This window comes from Varanus komodoensis, unplaced genomic scaffold, assembly GCF_004798865.1.
Source record: "Varanus komodoensis strain SLA01 unplaced genomic scaffold, ASM479886v1 scaffold47, whole genome shotgun sequence".
NCBI lineage: Eukaryota > Metazoa > Chordata > Lepidosauria > Squamata > Varanidae > Varanus > Varanus komodoensis.
The window spans coordinates 2418146-2440435 of record NW_025336045.1 but is presented as its reverse complement, the minus strand read 5'-3'; the positions used below and the strand labels follow the sequence as shown (position 1 = coordinate 2440435).

General features: G+C 39.2%; 1 protein-coding gene across 1 annotated transcript in view; it reads left to right on the top strand.

Moving 5' to 3' along the window:
* KLHL29 (kelch like family member 29) overlaps nt 1–22290 on the top strand; it is a 434198-nt gene that overhangs the window by 138072 nt on the left and 273836 nt on the right. The window contains exon 3 of the mRNA XM_044445123.1: nt 21252–21563. Coding sequence (XP_044301058.1) covers nt 21303–21563 — 261 coding nt within the window. The 5' untranslated portion in view covers nt 21252–21302. The remainder of the gene's footprint in view (nt 1–21251; nt 21564–22290) is intronic.

The window sequence follows — 22290 nt, the reverse complement described above, 5'->3', positions numbered from 1 at the left end:
CAGGTAATTGGTTGTTGTTAAGGCAGTGCAGCACTTAGACCAGCAGAATTTTGAGGAACAGATGGAAATTTCCAGGAGTAATGATGATGATATAAAAGGAAGCAGTGGTATAAATCTTGAACTATTTTCAAAAGGAAGGTTTTCTCCCCATTTTTACTCTGAACGTTATAATGCCAAATAACTAGAAAAGGGATCCTGTGAAGAATGAAGGAGGCAGTTGCTCTTGGCACATGTTCAGGGCCAGGGTGATGTGGACTCTTCAGATGGGGAGGCTGTAGCTTGGGAAATAAGAGCTCCAGGTGTAGAGATGCCCAAGGTGAAGAGCTTATCTCAAGGCTGCCATCTAGACCCTGAGAATAGCCAGGATCTTCAAGTTCTGGGAAGGAGCATGGGGAAAGAGGCAGAGGAGTCTCTGATTCTTGACCCCATGTGATGGGGTCTGGAGAGAAGGGCGAGCCAGTGGGAGTGGCTGTGGACAGCCAGGAGGCTTGACTGTCTCCAGGAGAGCCCTTCCTGAAGATGGGATTCAGGATTACTCGGAAGGAGGGTCCTTGGAAGTAGTTTCTAGTTTGGGTTTGACAGATTGCTGTGTGCATGCTCAGAGACTCTTTCTTTCCTGGCTATAGTCTGCTGGATGTACATAAAGAGCTTTCACCAAATGGTCTCTTGGTTTGAAAGAGAGTAGAAGGGAGCCTGGATCCTGACAGGTACCAACTAATGAGCCTTTATCGGACTAAACATCAGTTTAGCTTCACATCTATATAAGAACCTCATTAAATTAATCTGCATCGTTACATAGGTGGTTGCTCCAATCCCTCATTAGTATTATAATAATACTGTAAAAAGTGTTATGTTATTCAAGCTCTATTCAACAACACAACAAAGAGTCTGAAACATGGTACATATGACCCAAGACAATGTTAGCAGTCTCAGGTAGCAAATTTGTAAATAGAATTTTTCTTCAATTAGAGATTGGAGTAGAAGCTATCCCCACTTCTGAACAGTGGTGATACAGGTAACAATTTGAAATGCAAATTTTTTGCGAGGCTCTTTGCGAAGGGGGTGGCATAAAAATACTCTAAATTCATTCATTCATTCATTCATTCATTGACACATTTCTTCTTGAATATTCTACTTTTCTATGCAAAGTCCCAATGCAAATGCCTGAAAGTGTGGATAGATTGATAATCAGTAAGGTTTAAAGACTCCCACATGCTCAGGTTCTTGCTTTTTTCTTAAGTCAGCCTGCCTTACTACATTTTCATTTGACTGGACAAACCATGTTTTCATATCAGTGTCCAAATAATCAACAGTTTGGTATGCTTTTGGTTTTTGCTATTCAGTAGCATTCTTCAGTCTGTCAATTCTGCTTCCCCTGCAGTAGTGAATGACATCTCAACACCATGTAAAGTTACTCCTGAGTTGGTGTCCATCATGTATGATGTATATCACTGTGTAGCTTAATTATGCACTATGTGGAGAAGTTTCTCTTTTTTGTTCTGTCTTGCATTTCTTTCATTCAGCTTCACTGGTGGATGAGCTCAGGTTGTAACATTATGAGATACTGAGAAAAAGCTCCCCACTTTCTCCACAGCATGCACAATTTTATATCACACTCCCCCATGCACACCTTTTCTATAAGCCAAAAAAGTACCACATCTTTCCTTATAGATTGGTTGCTCCATTCCCTGGGTAATTTTGGTTGCCTTTTCCTGCACCTTTTCCAGCTCTACAGTATCCTTTCTAGATTGTGATGATCAGAACTGTACATAATATTCCAAGGGTAATCACATCATGGATTTCTATCACGGCGCTATGATACTGGCAGTTTTATTTTTAGTTCCTTTCTTACTGATCCCCAATGTGAAATTTGGCTTTTTCCACTAAAGCCTCACACCAGGTCAAAGCTTTCTTCAAACTGTTCAGCAGGAACCCAAGATCCCTCTCTGATTAGACACCACTGGTGCAAATGCCATCAGTGTCATGTTTTGGGGATTTTGTCACTTGCAGAGTTCAACATATACTGAGTGTCTTACGATGGTACGCGAGTCTCTCTGCTGCATCTGGCTTGTTTTGTTTTGAGTGGTGCTTTAGAACTGCACCAAACAGATGTCTTTTGACCTACTTGGCATTATCCTTGTTGCTGCATCTGGCTAAAGAGGGCCAGTCTATCACACGCTATTCTTCCGATAGTGAGGTATCTTTTTAGTCTCCATAGTCAAGGTGGCGAAGAGAAGGCTCCTTTACTTACTCTGTGGTCTTCTGGGCTAGGAACACTGCCCAGCATTCCTGTGTGGACCGTATTACATTGTGCGAGAGCAGAGAAAAATAGGGAAAGGGAGCATTTCTATTGGGTAGGATGGGGACAAATCCAGCAGGAAGCGGCTTAATGCTCTCTCTGTGGGGGAGGCAAATCGAGTAGGTAATAAGGATGCAAATCCTCTGAACAATTTGTATAAAGGATGAGACACCTGCATTCTCAGAGGAAATACAAACACTAATGAACAGAAATACATGGCTTAGCTAAAAATAAACAAAAAGGAAACAGAAATCTATGCTTAATTTTTCCTCACACAAGCTGTTCAAACAGCTAGGCATAATGCTAGAATGCAGAGTATGTCAACAGGAATGGCCTTGTTTTTACATGGTTAGAATTTGGCAGTGGATTTAGTAGTACGAGTGAATGGTAAGAATAATACTAAAAGGTTTCCAACCAAATATCCTTAAGGAGCAGGGGCGGCAGCAGGGGCTAGGAGCGGAATATCTTCTCTTTTGATAAATGGACAAGTATCTCTTTAGCTGAGGATGGCAGATAACTGTGCTAGCAGTTGTGATGGGTCTCTGTTTGAAGAAAGAAAAATCCACAACCACTGTGTTGCTTGACCACGTAGCTCTGAAAAGTCAAAAGATAATGATTCCTTTCTGGGAATGCTCTGTTAATGCTTGTTCTGTCCAGACATTAGGTTTTCAATAAGATTACCTACAGCAACATCTTTATGCCTCCTAAAAACCAATTGCCTTACCTTTAACGTAATAACATACATGGGGAAAGAATAGGTCTTCCTTTTAAAAGGCGAAAAGGACTGACGTGACTCCACAATTCTTCTAAATTCCGTGCTCCATGCCAAAGAAGTTGGAATAGCACACTAGCAATAAATATTTCACATCACCCAAGATGAAACTACCCTGCTACACTCTTGAAAATTGAAGTGGTTGCTGCTGAAGTTTAAGGTTGATTTTAAAACATGGTTTTGGTGGCATTGACATCTACTCAATGAATTTTGTAACTGGCAAGACAAATGCTGTGCATTTAATGGTGGAAGAAAGTAGCTCCACTTTCCCTCTCAATAAATTTATGTTCTCTACACCTTCCAGCCATATAGGATGCTATATACCCCTGCATCGTCTTTATTCTCATCAGAGCCTCAGCCAGAATTATCCACTGAATTAAAAAAAATTGAATTAAAAGATAACAAATTGCAAGAGGGTTTGGGCAACAAACAGATAAAGCAGTCTTTCTTCTCTGAGACTTCAATTTTTGAGAACTGCCTAGGGTAGTGAGTGAAATTGGTTTATTAGTTTCACTTTGGTCACTGGCTAACATCATTCCACATCCCAAAAATGCCACATTTAATTCTGCCTGATTTGGAATAATTGACCGATCAGGAGCAAGACCCATGAAGTGAGCTCTAAATTACATTGTACCCCTAAGGGAGTTGATTGGTTGAGAAGGGTGCTAGTGAAGGTAGAGTTCCCAACATAACATTTGGCCTATCAAAATTAGCATAGCATTCTAATATAGAATTATGCATGCCAAAAACTAGCTACCACGGAATTGTGTGCTGCTACTTAAGTTAATTTGGGAATATACAAGCAGCCTACGCCATACAGATTCATCTGTGTACGTTCAGCTCCTTTGCTATAACTATGTGCATCATTGTTTGTTGCCAATTGCACTTTTTACATTAGGGGATTTAGGTGTAACAATAATACAATTTTCTAAGGAAAGCAATTGCTGCTGCTCGGCTGTGATTCTCCATCTTCATGGTTGCTGGTGCTTTTGTTTTTGCTTTAGCCCTATTACTGTTTTCAAAGATAAACAACATAAGGATACATAGGTCAGGTCAGCTTTGCACTAGAAGGTCATCCTTGTACTCATCAGAGTCTAGAATGAAACCAGTTCTTAAATATGTAACAGGCAAATTTTGGATTAGATAAACTTGCCTTGCATTTTCTACTTTTTCACTTTTTATATCTTTCTCCATAGTAGAGCAGCCCCTGTATATACAAAACCATCATACCATGGCAAATGAAAATGCTGGTGCTTCTTGAAGACCTCCATAACTTGGTGCCATGGTATTCCATGGGCATCCATGGCTACTTACAGCTAGGCCATTGGGGAGCTTCCTTTGAGACCCCTGCTCTGTTCAACAAAAAGTAGGTGGAGAGAAGAAAGGCCTTCTGTGTGACAATAGGCCTGCGTTGCGGAACCACCCCTCTTGGCAAACTCCCTAGATCTGTCTGCTTGTAGCAGCTGGCAATGAAGCTCCTTTTCGGGAGAGTGATTCTGCATCTATAGATTGTAGTTTGTGTCTGTGTCCACATGCACCCACAAACAAAAAGTTGTGACAGCTGTGTAGGCAAAATGAAGATACTCAGAAAGGAGAGGAAGATGCCAGCATGGTAGGGGAAATCCTGAGATTTGCAAGAACAGAAAATTAAACGGGGGAGCCAGATAGGTCCCTGGCACCTTTAGATCCATCCAGAGCCTGCTGTCTTTCACACTCTTCCCTGGCTCCTGGTCAGCTGGTGGGCAAAGGAGAGAGAACTCCTATTCTTATCAGCATGTCTTATGAGCATAACTGTTGTGAGAGAAGAACTTTGGTTCTGTTTGTTTGTTTGTTTATTAAAACATTTATATGCCGTCCTTCATGTATAACATCTTAGGATGGCTTACATCATTAAAATCAGAATCCAATAAAACAATCAATACCACAATATAATAAAACAATATATAACCAAGAAAAATAAATCAAATCAAAAGTGACTGTTAAAGCCATTAAAATGCTAATTTTTAAAATAACACTTGAATAGCATTTTGGCCTGGTGCCAAAAAGAATATAAAAGAATTGCAATTGTATGTTGCCAAAGGAGATGCAAAAGAGACCCGGCGTCCATAGGACCACTGCATTAATCTGTTGCACTAGCAAAGGGATGCTCAAAGTGTTGCAACAAAGAATGCTACCAGAAATGGAATGAGAAATACTGCAAGTCCAAGCTGGATTCCAAAAAGGAAGGGGCACTAGGGATCAGAATGCAAACATGCATTGGCTATTGGAGCACACCAAAGAATTTCAGGAAAAGATCAGTTAATGCATTATAGACTACAGCAAATCCTTTGACTGTGTGGTTCATGAGAAGCTGTAGATGGTCCTGAAAAACATGGGTGTGCCTCGGCGCCTGATTGTCCTCATGCATGAACTGTATTGTGGGGAAGAAGCTCCTGTTAGGACAGAATATGGGAAAACAGAATGGTTTCCCATAGGCAAAGGTATCAGTCAAGGAGGTATTTTAACTACCTATCTGTTCAGTCTGTGCAAAGAGCATAATAAGGAAAGCTGGATTAGAAGTAGAGGAAGGAGTGAAAATTGGCAGAAGAAACATCACTAATTTGAAATATGGAGATGATACCATACTGCTGGCAGAAAACAGCAGTGACTTGAAATCGCTCCTGATAAAAGTGGAAGAAAAATGTACAAAAGCGGGACTGTACTTGACTATTAAGAAAATAAAAATCAAGTCCATAGGAGAATTACAAAACTTTAATAACAAGTAAATGAAGAAATAAATATATAGTGAATGATTTTATGTACCTTGGCTCAGTCATCAATTCAATGGGAGACTGCAGCCACAAAAGTAGAAAACGACTAAGACTCGGAAGGACAGCACTGAAGGAACTAGAGAAGACCATCAAGAATCATGATATTTTACTGGAGTCCAAGGTCAGGATCATCCAAACTATTGTATTTTCAATCACAATGTATGTGTATGAAGACTGGACAGTGAAGAAAGCTGACAGTGAGAAAACTGATGGGTTCAAAATGTGGTGCTACAGTACATCTTTGCAAATACCCAGGATCAATAAACAAGTGGGTTCCTAGATCAAATCAAACCAGACCTTTTCCTTGGAAGCAAAAATGACAACTTTGAAGCAGATGGTCAAGATGAAAGGGAAGATCAGATACGAGATGGATTGAATCCATAAAGGAAGACTCAGCCTTGAACTTGGAAGAGCTGAATGGAGCGGTCATGGACAGGACATTTTGAAGGGCTTTCATTCACAGGGTTGCCATAAGTCAGGGATGACTTGACGGAACATAATAACAAGTATGTTGCCAGCCCCCTAAAATCACCTACCACATGACAAGTAGGAAAAAAGGATGATACAATTTTTGTTGTGTATCCATAATGGGAGGGGGGAGGGGGACAGGATCAAAGAGATATAAGGGAAGAAAGAGAGAAGCAGCGAGGAAGAAAAAGAAGTGGGCATTGCAAAAATTTGTCCCACTGCTAGTCTTGGCTCCAGCCACCTATGGCCTGCAGAATGCAAGAGTATTTTCCAAAGAAATGTAGTCTTTGACAAAACCAAAACCTTGAAATAGTCAAAACTGAATATTATTCTGTTTGGGTTTGTGCCCTCATCCAGTAGAAGTCCTAGGGAATATAATGAAAAGAGTAAAGTATCTCAAACCTTGTGCATATTTTTGTGCTAGGTTTATGAGTCTTTTACCATCTTGCTCAGTCAAATATAGATTTCAGTTGACTTAAACGCATTCAAGACAAATATTTCCAGACCTGGCATGTTGGGGTTGAAGCATTTCAGCTCCTAAACAAAGGTTAATTTTTCCATAAAGCAGCTGAGTGTCCTCAGATCAAAAGCAGATGAAGATGGGTAGTTGGAAATGTTTTGAAGCTTTTACTTTCCACTTTGTGAGTAAATTTTATGAAGACCTAAGGCGGCCTTTGCTATCCAGGGTTTTGTGAAAGGTCAGGAGGGCTTCTGCAAGAGATTGTGGAGTGCCCTGGCTACCTAGGAGATCGGAAGAGAACCAGGGAGAGTCCTGCCCTCAAGGAAAGGGGCCAGGGTGAAAGGCACCTCTGCCTCAGGCTCCAGGGGAAAGGCATGGGGGCAATTCTGTGTGCCTGGCATTAGAAGACCAGAAACGGCCCTTCTTTCACACCCTCTTTTCATTGCTCATGCCCTCTACAATTTACAGGTGGGTGCTGGCCATTGAGGTGAAGGGGTGAGAAATGGGCCCCAGCAGAAGCAGGATGTGGTGAGCCACCGGTGACGGCTCCATGGGCAGTTTACCTCTGGCGTGTAGTGCTGGGACAAAGAAGAGGAAGAGGCCTGGATGCCTTTGCGCCTGGATGGTGGACCTTTCTCACAGGCTGGTCAGACTGGGCTACAAGGGCAGTTCTTGTGGGAAAGATGGCAGGGAGGTATCTACATTAATAAAATAAATAGCAACAACAACAGCAGCAAGAATATAAATAAAATATTTTTTGTGGTACTTCAGAGCACACGTGCATAAATTGGACTGAAGGGTCTATTGTTTTAATTTTTATGCAAGGTTCCCGGAGACATGAAAATTATTTCAAAGGTTCCTCCAGGGGATAAGGTTGTGAAAAGCTGACCTAATGTAACCAGAATCTTACAAGTTCAGTAGCATTTTATTTTTAAATAGTGCATATTCTAGACACCATTTCAAAAAGGAGACCTATGACGTGTTGGGTTATATTAGTACAGTGTAGCAGTCATATATGATTGCTTTCAGCAAAATGTAGAAGAGTTTTTTGGAGTCAGATGGGAAATACTTAATTTTGCAATTAAGTCTGTGCTATTAATTCATTAGGGTAGTTGGCATTGACCCTGTTGTTCTTCAGACACTGTCTTTCAGGTCAAAGCAAAAATAACTAGGAGGTGAAATCAATATTTTTTTCCTTCCATATTTGACTAAAATAAGAGGAGAGCATGATCAATAAAAAGGTAATTATCTGTGATTGGCTATATACAGTTAAAAGCCAACTGCACATTGACATAGGCTGGGGATAAAACTGATGCTTGTACATGTTAAAACGACACATTGCAGTCTAATAAATCCCCCAAAGCCCTCCAATAGCACAATTCTGTCTACATATTCACTTATCATATATAATAACTTTATGTTTGTCCATGTATGCACATGAATATGAAGGAGGGAGAGAGCTTGCTTTACCATTTATCATAAGAATATCCCCTAAAGCCAGACTTCTTTTATTTTTACATGTTACATTTATTCCCCACACTTCACTGTAGATTAGCTTTCAGAGAGTAAGCTAATACTCTCCTTTTCCTGCTAATAACTGCTGGTAGAGTATAACAGATCCCCAAAGCTGTGTTACATGGGACAAAGGAAAACCTGTCTATGGTGAGCTATGCTCTGGTAACCTCCAAGTAGGATTGCTGTAACGCGTTTGATGTGGGGCTGCCTTTTAAAACAGCATGCAAGTTCTGACTTGCACAGAATTCAGCTACTAGAAGTTTGGCTGATTTGTTTAGGAATTACATTGGCTGTCGATTTGCTGTCAAGACTAATTCAAAGTGCTGGTGCTTACATTTAAAGCTGAAATGGTTTGGGGTCAAATAGCCAAAGGGGTACCTGCTTCCTGCCAATGTGACCCTGGACATTAAGACCATCAGAGAAGGACCTTCCCTGTATTCCATCTGTAAGGAGGATATAGTCTTCTCTGTGGTAGTGCCCACAGAGAGTGGAATACACGTTACATTACGTTCTTACTATATTCTGCTCTGCTCTGCCCAGCTCAGGACCAGGTCATTTTTAGTTGTATCAAGTATTTGCTCTTCTGCTGAAATCTTTTTTATGGATAAAGCTGAAGTTTATACATTTAAAAAATAAGCATGGCATACAGGGATGTATAAGATACTGGACAATCACGCCCCAAAGCCCTTCTCTGAGTGTATTCTGTGGTCTTGAGTATGGCAAAGAAAGACGCCTTTTCCATCTCCACTGATCTTCATAGGGTGATCCGGTGGATTTTTCCATGTGGCATGGGATCTGTTATAATCTGACCCAGACAGAAAGAGATAGGATTGTATTGTTTGTAGAATATTTTAACAGATTTCCCAGACACTAAGAAAGTTGCTCACATCCTCCACAGCTTCATATCCATAGCTGGTGCAGTTCTAGTCTGGTCTGGTTCTATGGGATGGTGAGGACCTGAGCAAAGTGCTTGGTCAAGTTCACATGTACCTGTGAGGATTGTTGTCCTTGTGTTAACAAATCTGATTAGGAGTAGATGCCCAGCTGGGTTCAAGGGGCTGTCATTGCCTCTCTGAGAGAATGAAATGCCCCAGAGAAATCATTGCTCTGTCTTGTGGCAGTTATGCTATGGGGTTCCACTGGGCTTTGCTTTTTCCCACATGGTCTCAGTAACTACATGAAACTGGTGGAAGAGATTTCACTGGTACAGTGTTTGTGGCTGATTTGTCTGCCCAATGCAGTATTGTTCATCCCCCTTTTGGCAGTATTCCCCTCTCCCTAAAGGTTCAACTGGAGAAGTATGGGATTCTCTTAGAGCCCGCATTGTTAGACGAGCTGGAAATGTTCTTGTGGGCTCAGAGTACCTCTTATTAGCTTAGGCTGATAGATGAACAAGAATGATACTTGATGAGATATCACTTTGTGGCTGTTATTCCTGCTCTGGTAATCTCACATTGGAATTCCTGGAATGCATGGACTACTGGGCTATCTTTGAAAACAGTCCGGAAGGTTAAGCAAGTCAGATGATCTGAGGGTTTAGGCAGATATATGCAGACATTTGTGGAAGAAAGAACTATCAAAGTCTAAAATAACTAAACTGAACATACATATTTCTAGGCGTATATCTCCAAAAACTGGTTGTTGGGATTCAGCCTAGACAGGAAGAACATTGCCTTCATTCTCAGCTCATGGTTTTCTTAGAAGCATTTAACTGGCTCATCCACAAACTCCGATGGTGAACTTGATATACTTTTGATCTAATCTAGTAGGGCTCCCATAATTTATTCATTAATCTTTTCAAGGAAAGGCTAGATGTATCTGCCTAAAAAATACCAAGGAACAGCAGACATAAGACTGGTGCGTTTCCTTTAAGGGAAATAGTTTGCAATCCATGGTGAAAGTAAAAGCAAAGAAGAGTGTGTGTATGTTGGTGGCGCCAGCTGCATTTCTGGGACTATAGCTGAGCTATAGGACATAATGCTTGGGGCAAAAATGGCTAAAAAATCAATCAGTCAAGAGAGAATATTTAATTCACTGTATTATAGGATGGATGGAGAATCTGAGAGAACTTTTCCTGGCTATATTTTTGGGTTGGAGATTATGACATATGGGCTAATTTGTTTTAACAGGACACTGTCAGAGTAAATTTACTGGTCCCATGAGCAGTTCCTTTCATCCTGAGTACATCCTGTGTCAAAATGACACAGAGAAATCCCTAGCTTCTGTGTATAAATCGTTCTCTTTAAAAGCCTCTGGAAATGCTAGCCTTGGAATGCTGCCTATAGAAGTACCCAGGCCTCAGGCAACACCAGATGCCAAAGGAAAGAGGAAAAAAAAACAGGGAGTCCTTCAGTTTTTGAGAATATTTCATATTTGTCCTGATTTGAGCTATGCATGTATTGTGCGAATACTCCAAATCCTCATAAAGTTATGGGTTCATAAGCTCTTGTTGAAAGGTTTATCTTGCTAATAAATCAAGTCAACAAATGGAAAGTCAATCCAAGTGAGAATGGCTCCACATGTTTTGCTTTCAGTAGGGCCTGGAATTGTTCACCATCTCACGCAAGTCCAAGCTTTTGAGGCCTGGAGATTGCCCAGAGAGTGCAAGTGCTCTAGCTGCATTCTCTAGTTTGGCTCTCCATTTCTTTATGTCATTTGTGTTTGAGCCAGGCAGTTAAAGACAGTTTTAGCACAGACATGGAGCTTAAGACAGAGTGGGGAGGCAGGGAAGTATCAAGAAATCTAGGGCCTGATTGGGGCTGTTCATCATGGCTGGTATGTAAAGGAAGGGGATGGATGAGTGAAGGATAAGGTTAAGGTGAACCCAATGAGATCATATACTAATTGAATTTTACAAAAGTACCCAAAAGCACCTATAACAGTGGGAGACTGTGCAGGATAGTGGTCAGACTCTAACCATTGTACCGCAGTAGGCCCTTTTTGTACATAACAGGCATGCCACAGCAGTTCATGGACTAATTAACCCACTCATTGCGGGGATGTGCACTGTGTACCAGCAGCCTTCCTGGAACAACCTGCAAATGGTAGCACTGTGGGTTGTTTCCATGACAGTTGAACCTGGACCCTTGAAGTTGTTCACAACTTGGGCAACCCCAAGGGTTTGTTCTTGATGCATCTTCACAATGCCACTGGATGGAATTCTGCTGTCTTGTCTGATCAGAGCCATAGGCTCTCAGATTTTAGGCTTGTATTGAAACCCTTGTTCAAACCCCAGAAAATCCTCATGTAACCTTGGGCTTACAGTCTTACAGCCCGTAGGGACCTTACTTCCTAGGAATAAAATGGGGAGGGCAGCACCTTGCAGGCTGCAGTGAATGCATTAGAAATAAATGGAGTTCAAATGATATTAATAATGAGAATGAGAAGAATGTAAGCAGAACCCTGGTGGATCTGACAAAGTCCAGCATCCTGTTTTCTTAAGTGGATTAGTAGCCATTGAGAGACCTATCCTTCCTGATGGTATCTAATCCTCCTTTAAATCCATCTAATCAAGTGGCCATTGCAACATCTTGCAGCAGCAGATTCTCTAAATGAATTATGTGCAGAAGTGAAAAAGCACTTATTTTGGTCTGTCTTGACTCTCCTGCCAGCAAATTCCTTTGCATGACCCTAGGTTTTAGCATTACGAGAGAGGGAGCAGAACCGCTCCCTATCAAATTTCCCCACACCGTACATAATTTTATAAAGCTGTATCATGTCCTCCTCAGTCACCTTCTTTGTAAGTTAAAGTACCTCAGTAACCGTTTCTTGTACGAAAGCTGCTCCAACTCCCTGATTATTTTGGTCTGTCATTTCTGAAGCTTTTGTGGGTCTTCACTATACTTTGTGAGATGCAGTAATCAGAACTGCAAATGATATCCCACTATATGCTTGTATAGACCTGACAATCTAACCAACATTTCTGCACCTCAATACAATAAAATGAATAAGCAGATTTCAGAAAGCATACTACTATTATTAATTAATTGTGGACAGCACAGAGGGAAAATGTGTGTTGGCTCCATGTAGAAGTTCAAGTGTATTTGTTACAGGTGCAGCTCCTAGCAACTCCTAGCAAGCCCCCACCAGCAAGGCATAGGATTGCCCCTTAAGAAGTTATGGGTGAAGTATGTATTTGTTTCTACATATTTTCTGATTTCTTAGAAATTCAGGAAGAGATTTTGTTAAGACTTAAATAGTAATACACAAGCCTCTTAATGAGTTAGTTATCAGTGAGATTTTTATTTATAGGAATTTATCACTGTGAACGACATGGAGTGACTCTCTCTTATTTTCCATTTATTAGCTATTTAACTTTAAATTTTAAACAAATGCAAATACAAAATTTATGTAATAAAGAAAAAAAGCTCTCGGTACACAAAATCAAGTTAAAAAACCCCAAAATCACCCTTAGTGCACCCCTCCACTGGCACCATGACTGCCTTTTTTCTTTCTTTCATTTTTCTGCTCTTTCCAAGATACCCACTTTCAAACAAAATTTCAATACAGCCTTTGAGGATTTATTACCCTCCCCTTTTATTAATACATATTCAGTAAACATACCACATATATTATTAAAATAATTCTTCTCTACCAATCCTTTTTTACCCTTATCTCACACGTCAACTTGTCATTAACCAATATATTCCAAACTTTATACTATTCAAGTTAATTGGAGATCCCTTTTCTCCTTCTACTTTGTTGCTATTACCAATTTTGCTGCAGATACCAAATTTACGATGAATTCTTTGATATTCCATTTCCATTTCTTTTCACTAAAAATGAGCAACAATGCTATTTCAGGATCCACTTCAACTTTTGGATTTCACATTCCCATCACATATTTCGTCCACATCTCCAACATAAATTAGAGTTTTTATTAACCATATAAAATAATTTAACCTGGGTCATATACCATTTACATGCTAATTTATAATTTTTCCTTGAAATACTCTTTAATATTCTCTTATCCCATATTTCCCCCAATCTTCCTTGTCTATATCCTTCCCTAAATCCATTTCCCATAAAATTTTTAAGAGATCGTACATATCTTCCCTGTTTTATATATCGCCCTCATGCTCCCCCCTTGCTTGCATTCCGCTTTGCGTCTCCCTAATCAGCTCAGTCTCCTCAAATTTGGTAACATCTGTACACTTAGCATTTTTCTGCAACCATTTTCTAGTCTGTTGTTCCAATTGCATAACATTAAACCAAGTTAAATTTCATTTTCCAGATAATGCTTTTATCCTTATTATTCATTTTCTCCGCCCAGTCTTTTAGCCTAAATATTTGTTTTCTTTTAATACCTTTCTTAAACTATCCTTCAGATTTTCTGGAAATCCTCTAATTTCTGTAACTGAAATTATGGCATAACTGAGTTGGTAAGCATAAATTCTTCCCTATACTTGTACCAAATTTGTATCAATGCTTTTAAAAAGGGATTTTCTATCCTTTTTACAATCTTATCATCTTGTTTAAAAAAATGTTTTAAAAAGATCCCTCAGTTTCCTATTGTTCCATCCTGTGCCCATATTATCTCATCTGGCTTCAAAATATTATTTGACATCTATCTTCATTGATTTACTTCATTATGTAATTTAATATTTGAAATACCTAATCTACCCTCTTTTTGTGATTTATACCATCTTTTCTTACTAATCCTTTCTTATCTCCATTACAGAATGTATTAATCATATTTTGCCAATCTTTCAACTCTTTCCCTAATAACCTAATTGGCAATGTCCCAAATAAAAAAAATCTATTTCCCAAACAATGAGAGCCCTATTTTCCTAAATTGCTGCAATTTCTTATTTTATTTCCAATTTTAATATATCAAAATTATTCTTTTTCAGACATTGTGTATTATTCGAAATAGTAATACCTAAGTAATAATGTCACATATTCTAATCTGAAATTCTCTCTTTTTCTTCTCTATTGCAATTAAACAGCATTATCTCTTATTTTCCCAGTTAACCTGTAACCCTGTTATCTCGCCAAATTCCCCCAAATGAGTTTTAATCTGACATAGAGTTGCTGTTGTGAGGATATTACTTCCCATTTAAAGTAAAAAAGAAAATTCAAGAACAGTTGTTTTCAGAGTTTTGCAAAATTACAATTGAACAAATTAAATGCTTGATCTAATGCAAAATTGAGCACTGTGTGTTTCAGCAATGCAAATTTAAATATATTTGGTACTGAATGTCAAGAAGAAGTTTCCTTTACCCAATCCTACCCATTACAGTCTTTATATCTGAAGGAGAGTTCTTGGATTTGTGTCTCTGTAATCTACATTGTAGGTAAGCAGTGTAGTTCACAAGAGGCAGTCTTGATAGTTGCTCTTTAGTTATGTGATTTTTGCTATGGTAGACTTCACAAGAACATACAGGTAGTTGCCAGGCTTTGAAAAACGATATTTACAAATGAACAGATTGTCAGAAACCTTCTATGAATATCTCTAGCAAAAAGCTGTGAATATCTCTTGGGAACTATGCAGTGTGTCATCTGTGGGTGCATAATTCCTGGAGATATTTATGGCTTTTTGTTAGAGATAGAGATTCGCTAATGATATTCCTGGCTTTTCCCAGAGATAGTGATGGCTATCTTTAGGGAATTATGTGATGTGTCTGGTGACTCCTAGTTCCCTAGAGATACAGTATTCACAGCTCTTCATTATCTTGAAGTAGGGATGGCAAAGTTTGAGGAGCAAGATCTAACACAGAGAGGTTCACAAAGGTTTACTGTGTAGTACCAAGGCCCTCAGCTGCTACAAGGCCATTTATGATGAGAAAAAGAAAATGGTTGTACAAACAACCCTTGATGCCTACTTCCAGAAAGTGACTCCAAGAATAACCCTGCTGCCTCCAGCAGCACAACCAAACTCTGGCTTTCCAGCACCAGGTCCATCTCCATCATCATCACTTCATGTTAGGCTTATTGTTACCTCAGGAATGTTCTAAACTGTTTAAAGAACCATTTCTTTTCTTTTTTACAATACTGTATACCTACACACATCCATACAGATTCTCTCTCTCTTTCTTCAGTTCCTGTAGTTACTTTATTATTCCTGTACTATTATCATTATTACAATGCTGTATTGTGTTTAAGATGTTTTAGTGAATATGGAAGTGTTTCTTAAGTGTTTTATATGTGTAGAAAGGTAAAATACATATATATACTAAAACAAACATTTGTCTTACTCATGTGATCCAACTTACATGCATATTTGAATTAAAGACATTCTCTTTGCTTTTGGTGGAAAAAGTTAGCCTTGTAATATTACTCTCTGTGTTAGTAAGCTAAAAATTTTCCTGCACACTTAAAGTATCTCCTTTAAACCCTCCATAATCTTTCCAGGATCTTACTGATAGCACAGTCCAATAAATGTTCACTCAGAAATGAGTCCTACTGTATTTTAGTAGGGCTTACTCCCTGGTTGTGTCTATAGAATTGCAGGCTGTTTGTTTGTTTGTTTGTTTGTTTATGGAACTTATGGAACGTGCTCCCCAGAGAGGTCTGCCTGGCGCCGTTGTTGTTTTTTGGCGCCAGGCCAAGACCTTTTTATTTAAGCATTATTTTAACTGTTGATTTTATTTATTGATTTTAAATCTGCTACCAGGATGTCTCCAGTATTTTATGTATTTTGTTTAGAAATATATTTATTTATATATTGGAAGCCGCCCCGAGACTTACGCGAATAGGGCGGCATACAAGTTGTCCAAATAAATAAATAAATAAAATTTATTACAAGCTTTTCTAACCCGTCCAATACAGACATCTTGGGACAGTGTACAAAAAATTACTAGAATGAAACAAACATCACAGTTTTCCAACATCTCATTCATATAGTAGGCCATTAACTTTTCAGTTACACAGTAAACTCTATTCATCTCTTTTATGTGGTACTCCAAGCGCTTCACTGCTGTAAGTCCCAAGAGTTAAGTGTTGCCTAGTGGTTAAAGCTTGGGACTAGGACTTGAAAGAGCCAGGTCCTAGTTCCCATCAGGTGACTTTGGGGCAGTCACTGACTCTCAACTTACAGGATTGTTGTAAGGAAGGAGAAGAGGAGGAATTACATAATTGTGCTCATGCTGCAAAAGGGGATGGGATAGAATTATAATAAATAAATATCAATAGATCTTTCTTTAAAAGGACTGCTACTTTTAAATCTTTAGAAATGTTCCAATAAAATGTCAGAAGAAATAAATAAGGATATGTTAGGGATTAGTTTAGTAAAATTGTTCTGTGGTTTGGAAAGTGGTTTCCGAATATAAGGATGTTTTTGCTTGTGTAGAATATAAAACAGCTACTAACACCAAGGAAAGCATGACAACAGTAGCAGCATAACCAACTTTGATTTGGTTTAACAGAAACTCATGTGTTTTGGCTGTATGGAGCTTAAGAAGAAGCCCTTGTAAAAGCTGACTATTTTGTTAGTTTAGATAAAATCTATAACTCAGCACATATGCAGGGATTTGACATTTCATAATATACCCTTTTCATGTTTTCAACAAAAAAGCATTTTATTTGTTTTTAATGTGATACTGAAGTTCTAGAAGAAAGACATTCTCATATGTCTGAAGTATTAGCATATTTGGTGTGAATGTAGTCTTGATTCATAGTGTTATCTGTTTTACATTGCAATGGTGTGCTCCAATAAAATTATAACTACTCAGCTTTTTAATCTCCCTCTGAAATGATGCTGGTGTGAAGGTTTTTTTCCTCTCTCTCTCAACTATTCAGTGGAGTTCTCAGTATTAGATCTGCTTGCAGATATGCTATCAGCCCTCCTTTTTTGAAAGAAGAAGAAAAAATCTCACTTGAGATGTGAACCAAACAAAATAGGACCTGTCAGAGTAACAGGCTTGATCATTTTTAATGCAATGTAGGTGCTTATTTGTAATTTACAGGTATGTATTTTTATCCCCTTGATAATGAGGCAGCTATTTCTGTAAAACTATTTGTGATCATACATATTTGAGTTGTGTTCTCTTTTGTAAATAGAAACAGAAATCTGAACTTAATTTATTAGGGGGAAATTTAATTAAAAGCTGACATTTGATTTTGAGGTCACTTTATTAAGTTGAATCCCTGTTAGCGTGTGAAATATGATTCGTCAACGCTGGACTGGCTGAAAGCCTATTTTTTTCTTGCTTTTGTAACTCCAAAGTCAGATAGATTTAAGAAGCTCAGTGAAAAGTATTTCATGACAGACCTAAAGGAACATGAAGAGGAAATAGCACTCCTAGAAGAGAGTAAGTCTTGGTACAGGAAAGAAGGTAGCTGTGATAAATATGCTCTACCATTGAAATATTACATGTCATATGTTACTACATTTGTTTTTGATTTTCTATGCAATGAAATGCCTCCTAAATGCCGCCTATGTTGCTGTTGTATATTTGAATGTGTATGCTAAGTGTTGTACCAGCTATTATGTCAGCTTGTAAAACGATATGAACTTGTTAGTGTAGGCACAGGGAGAGAGAACAATGACCTCCAACTAGAATTGGCCTGGAATTTATCTGCAGATTATACCACTAGTAATGTTTTGTAAAGATCATCAGGTTTTTCTGGAAAATGGGAGCTGCGTTTATTCTAGCCCTGCAGTCATGGTATAGATTGCTGCTCCTCTTGGGAACAAGGCAGAAAACGATTAAAGTTGATGTGTATTTTAGCTCCTGAGTGGGAGAGTGCATCTAAATGAAAGAAAAGAAAGAAGAGAAAAATAAAGTTATTGATGATGATCCATTGGTTGGAAGAGTATGTAGCTTCTTCTAGTTTACTCCTGGAAATATTAGAAGAGCTCCTATTTGCTACACTGCAAGAGAGCTCTTTCAATATTAACTTAAGATAAAGAAGAAGAAAAAAGAGACTTTAAAAAGTTTTCAGGCATGAAAGGTTGTACCTTGTGTTGTTTTGCTTTTCATTGGTTGTGTTATGGGTGTTATAAATTACAGACAGCAAAATCTGCCAAGCCAAAACTTTTCTAGGTTCTCTGCTTTCTACTGTTAGGTTTGTTTCTTCCCTCTAAGTTCTGTGTGATTCTTTTACCCTACACAAACATTCACACACCCTTTTCAAACAAATGCATGTTTGTATGCATACATCTGTTGATTACATGCATTTGTTTAGTCAAACATGAAATGTGTGCATATATGCCAAACACTTGGTTTTGTTTTTCAAAACACATTGCAAACTTGAAGATATGCAAATTTCTGACCACAAATTAAGTTTGGGACTGTGAAATGCAAGTTAGGCAATCTTGTACTAAATAGGAATCAAATTTCCCTCCCACTCCTAATATAACTATGTCTGGGGCAGAAGAAAATCAAAGGGTGTAATTCCATGCCCTGACCCAGACATTGTTTTCAGCATCTCCTGAAGCACAATAAAATAGTAAAGAACAGGTTTTATCTATCCCTGCACCCCCCCCCACAAAGTGGGGGGACATATGCTTTTCTTGTTGCAGGAACAAAGAAAAGTACTTCCTTCTCTCTCAAAAGATACTTTCTGATGCTACATGCCATGTGTCAATATTGTGACAGGCTAATGAGAGTGTAACAGTGATGAGAGGAATGACAATGATAATGCGGTTATATTTTGGTGCACCTACTGAGAACTGAGGTGCCATCTATTGAAATGGCTATTAAAACTGGAAAGGTTTTTTGTCTGTATTCAGAAGCCCATAAGATCCATGGGTTGAATCCTAAAATAGTTGAATTAACATAAGATGCTAATGCTGCTAGAACACAAAGGGGTCATCCCATGAACCTGATTGATGCAAGTTTCGGAAGAGATAAAGCAAGTGTTTCTTCACACAGTGCATTGTTAAACTATGAAATTCTCTATGACAAGATGTAGTGATCGCCATCACTGCAGACAAAAAGGGGTTTTTACGATTAAAGGAGAATGAGGCTATTAGTGGTCCCTGAAGGATATGTTACTTCCAGTATCAGAACCAGTATGTCGATTTCTACCGTTCTGTTTTTCTTTAGGAAAAATTACTTCCTTCAGAAATAATAATACAAATATATGCGCTTATGTTTAGCTTAAATGTTCTGTTTAACATATGAATATTACTTCCTGATCAAAATGTATTGCATTTAAGAAAACCTATCACAGACTTGAACCTATCACAGACTTAAACAGGAGCACAATATTTTTTATCAGAATAAAATAAAGTCAGAACTAATGGGGGGAGGGAGGGACTGACAGGAAATTGATTCTTCTGAAATGAAACTGAGTTCTAGAAGTTTTGAAGAGAAAAGCATTACAACTGGATTGAAGCCAAATCTGGGCTTCTGCATCAAATTATATTTGCTCATGATGTTCCAATAAGCTCATACACAAAAGATTCCCTTAAGCGTTTATTTAATGGAGACTATCCTTTTAGGGAAAGAACCAGTTACATTTACAATACTTAATCCCAAAACCTTCAATGGGAGTAAATTATCTTTAAAAGGTAAACATCAGGATCTGTATATAATATGCAGAAATTTCCCTTTAAAGTCTAGCTGATTTTAGAAGGCACTTGAAATATGATGGGCATGGCAGTGTTTAAAACCTGGAATGACATTTTACTTTAACAAAGTATTTTGAAAGCAATTTTTTTCAGATGTTGATAACACGATTGCATGGAAAACCGAATATGGCAGTGATTTCTAAGAACAGAACATTGCCATACATTGCCATTTTACCATTGCTAGAAACTGTATTAGAAGCAGGGCCACACAGCACGCTCACCTGTCACAAGATTTACTATTTGATGTACTATTTGTGGGACAGACAGTGGAAATTACGTCTCTCCCTTCTGCTGCAGCATCTCAGTGCTTTGGATGGCGGTGAGAGGAAGAGAGCCGTGAAGGGCAGCTAAGCATGGTCATGGTGGCCTTCTTGTGAGGGACTTCTGGGAAGGGGAATAGAAGGAGGAGGATGGGAATACGGCAGAGGCTGCAAGCTGCGAGTGGAGGAGCCCCATCTGCCTAGATTAGGGATACAGGAACCTGTATTTGGACTTCAGTTCAGCTGCTTAGAGAGATACTTTTGTTTACTGGTAGCTCTTGGTGTGATACTGTTCAGTCAGGGAAAGGAGCGCACAAATACAAACACACACACGCGTGCACGCACGCACAACTATTGGCTGCATTGACAGCCCACGGTGTTGCCTGGGGTTTCGGGGAATTGTGGGGGCCCCCTCACAGTATAAGGTTAGGGCCGGGCAGGCAGTTTCCCTGCAGTAAATGGTGTGGTCTCCTTAGTTCCCAGCCCTATAGCTTGAGGAAGTGAACTGGTTCCTCAGGAGACAGTAGCAGAGGTGGTAGGAAACGAGGAAAACATTGAAGGGGATACATGTGACCGCTTGTAATAGCTCTTTTACCTTTGCAATATAGTTTTCTGCCATTAATGATCCATTCATAGACATAAAGCGAGTACCATTGTCCCCCTTACGCTCTTTGTGTGAGTGTGCATGTAACACGAACATTTTGGCATTATTCCTAAACACTGTTTCTCCCAACACCATATGAACATGTTTTTATTTTTTGGGGTTTTTTGCAATGCAGGAGTCAAGCAGAGTATTTTTAGGAAGCTGTTAGAAATATAATCCTGCTGTCAGAAGCTAATCCCTCATTGAGAGTTCAAGTGGCAGATTACTTTGGGCGTGTTGTTTTATTGTCTGTAAACTGTCATCTGATATCTCACTGGGCAGTTTGGGGAACCTCCTTGGAGGACCATAGAACCACTTTGTTTTTATCTTCTCTGCCTTGGATTTCTCATTAAAACTTCTCGAAATGCAATCTGAAACTAGCTACGGAATGGAATCTTATGTTCCTTTATCAGGTCCAAGAGCTAAAGCAGAGAAATGGCCCTGATGTTCTTTCTTGAACCTTCAATTAATAAGTTGCTTTTGTTTCTTGCCTTGGTTCCTCACAGGCAACCTGTAGAAATTCCTGTGAGAAGAGGCAGAAGCCACCTTTGGCCGAGATGTCACGGCACCACAGCCGGTTTGAAAGAGATTATCGCACAGGATGGGACCGCCGGGAATGGAGTGCCAATGGGAACCACGTGAACAGCACTAATTGTAACAGCACCGTGAGCAGCAGTAGCAACAATCGACCAGGGCTTCTGCCTGTGCCAATCGTGCCCTCACGCCTACATGCCCCAGCCACCGTTGCTTGTACCACGGTGAACAGTGATGTGATCACCACCCTTGTGGCCAACTCCTCTGCAGCTTCGACAACCAAAGTAAGGTGCAGCTTCTGTGTGCTCTGTACTGAGGGCGAGAGAAAGAGGGAAAGATACTCCTCAGGGGTATCCCCTTTTTGCTTTGAGATAGCATTTATCTTGTGACAGATGCACCCTAGGTGGTGGCAAGGCTTCCTTGGCTTTTCTGGACTCAACCATCATTTCCAAAACAAATTGAATAATACATTCTGTGATTTTTAACTTAAATATAAGCATCTAAAGAAAGTTGTTTTCTTAGTTTAAAAAGTACAAAATGTTTACCACTCTAACCTTTCATTGTGTGTATAACTGTTTTATTTGGGTGGAAGGGGAGATGTTGGGTTTACTATGCATACCTTTCTGTTACAGTTGGTTTAACAAGTGGGAATGATAATCTGCCTGGCCTGACTGAAGTGTAGTGAACTGAAAATCTTACCTGCTTCTGTACTTTATGATTTCTACTCACTACAACTTCTTACTACTGATTAGAATGCCTTGTAAAAGCTCAGCATAACACTCATGAATGTAAGTCTTCAACACTGCAGCTTGTCATCTCTGTATCCACAAGTATTTACAACTTTCTGTTACAGTCAGATTAACTGATCCGTTTTCATACTTAATGAGAATTCAGAGTATGAGCTTGCTGTGGGTTGAGCATGGGTTGCCATTGAATCTTGGGTTGTCGTTATGTACAAACACTGCTCTTTAGTTTATCCGAAGTGTTGGCAGGAAAAAGAGTCCCTGATTC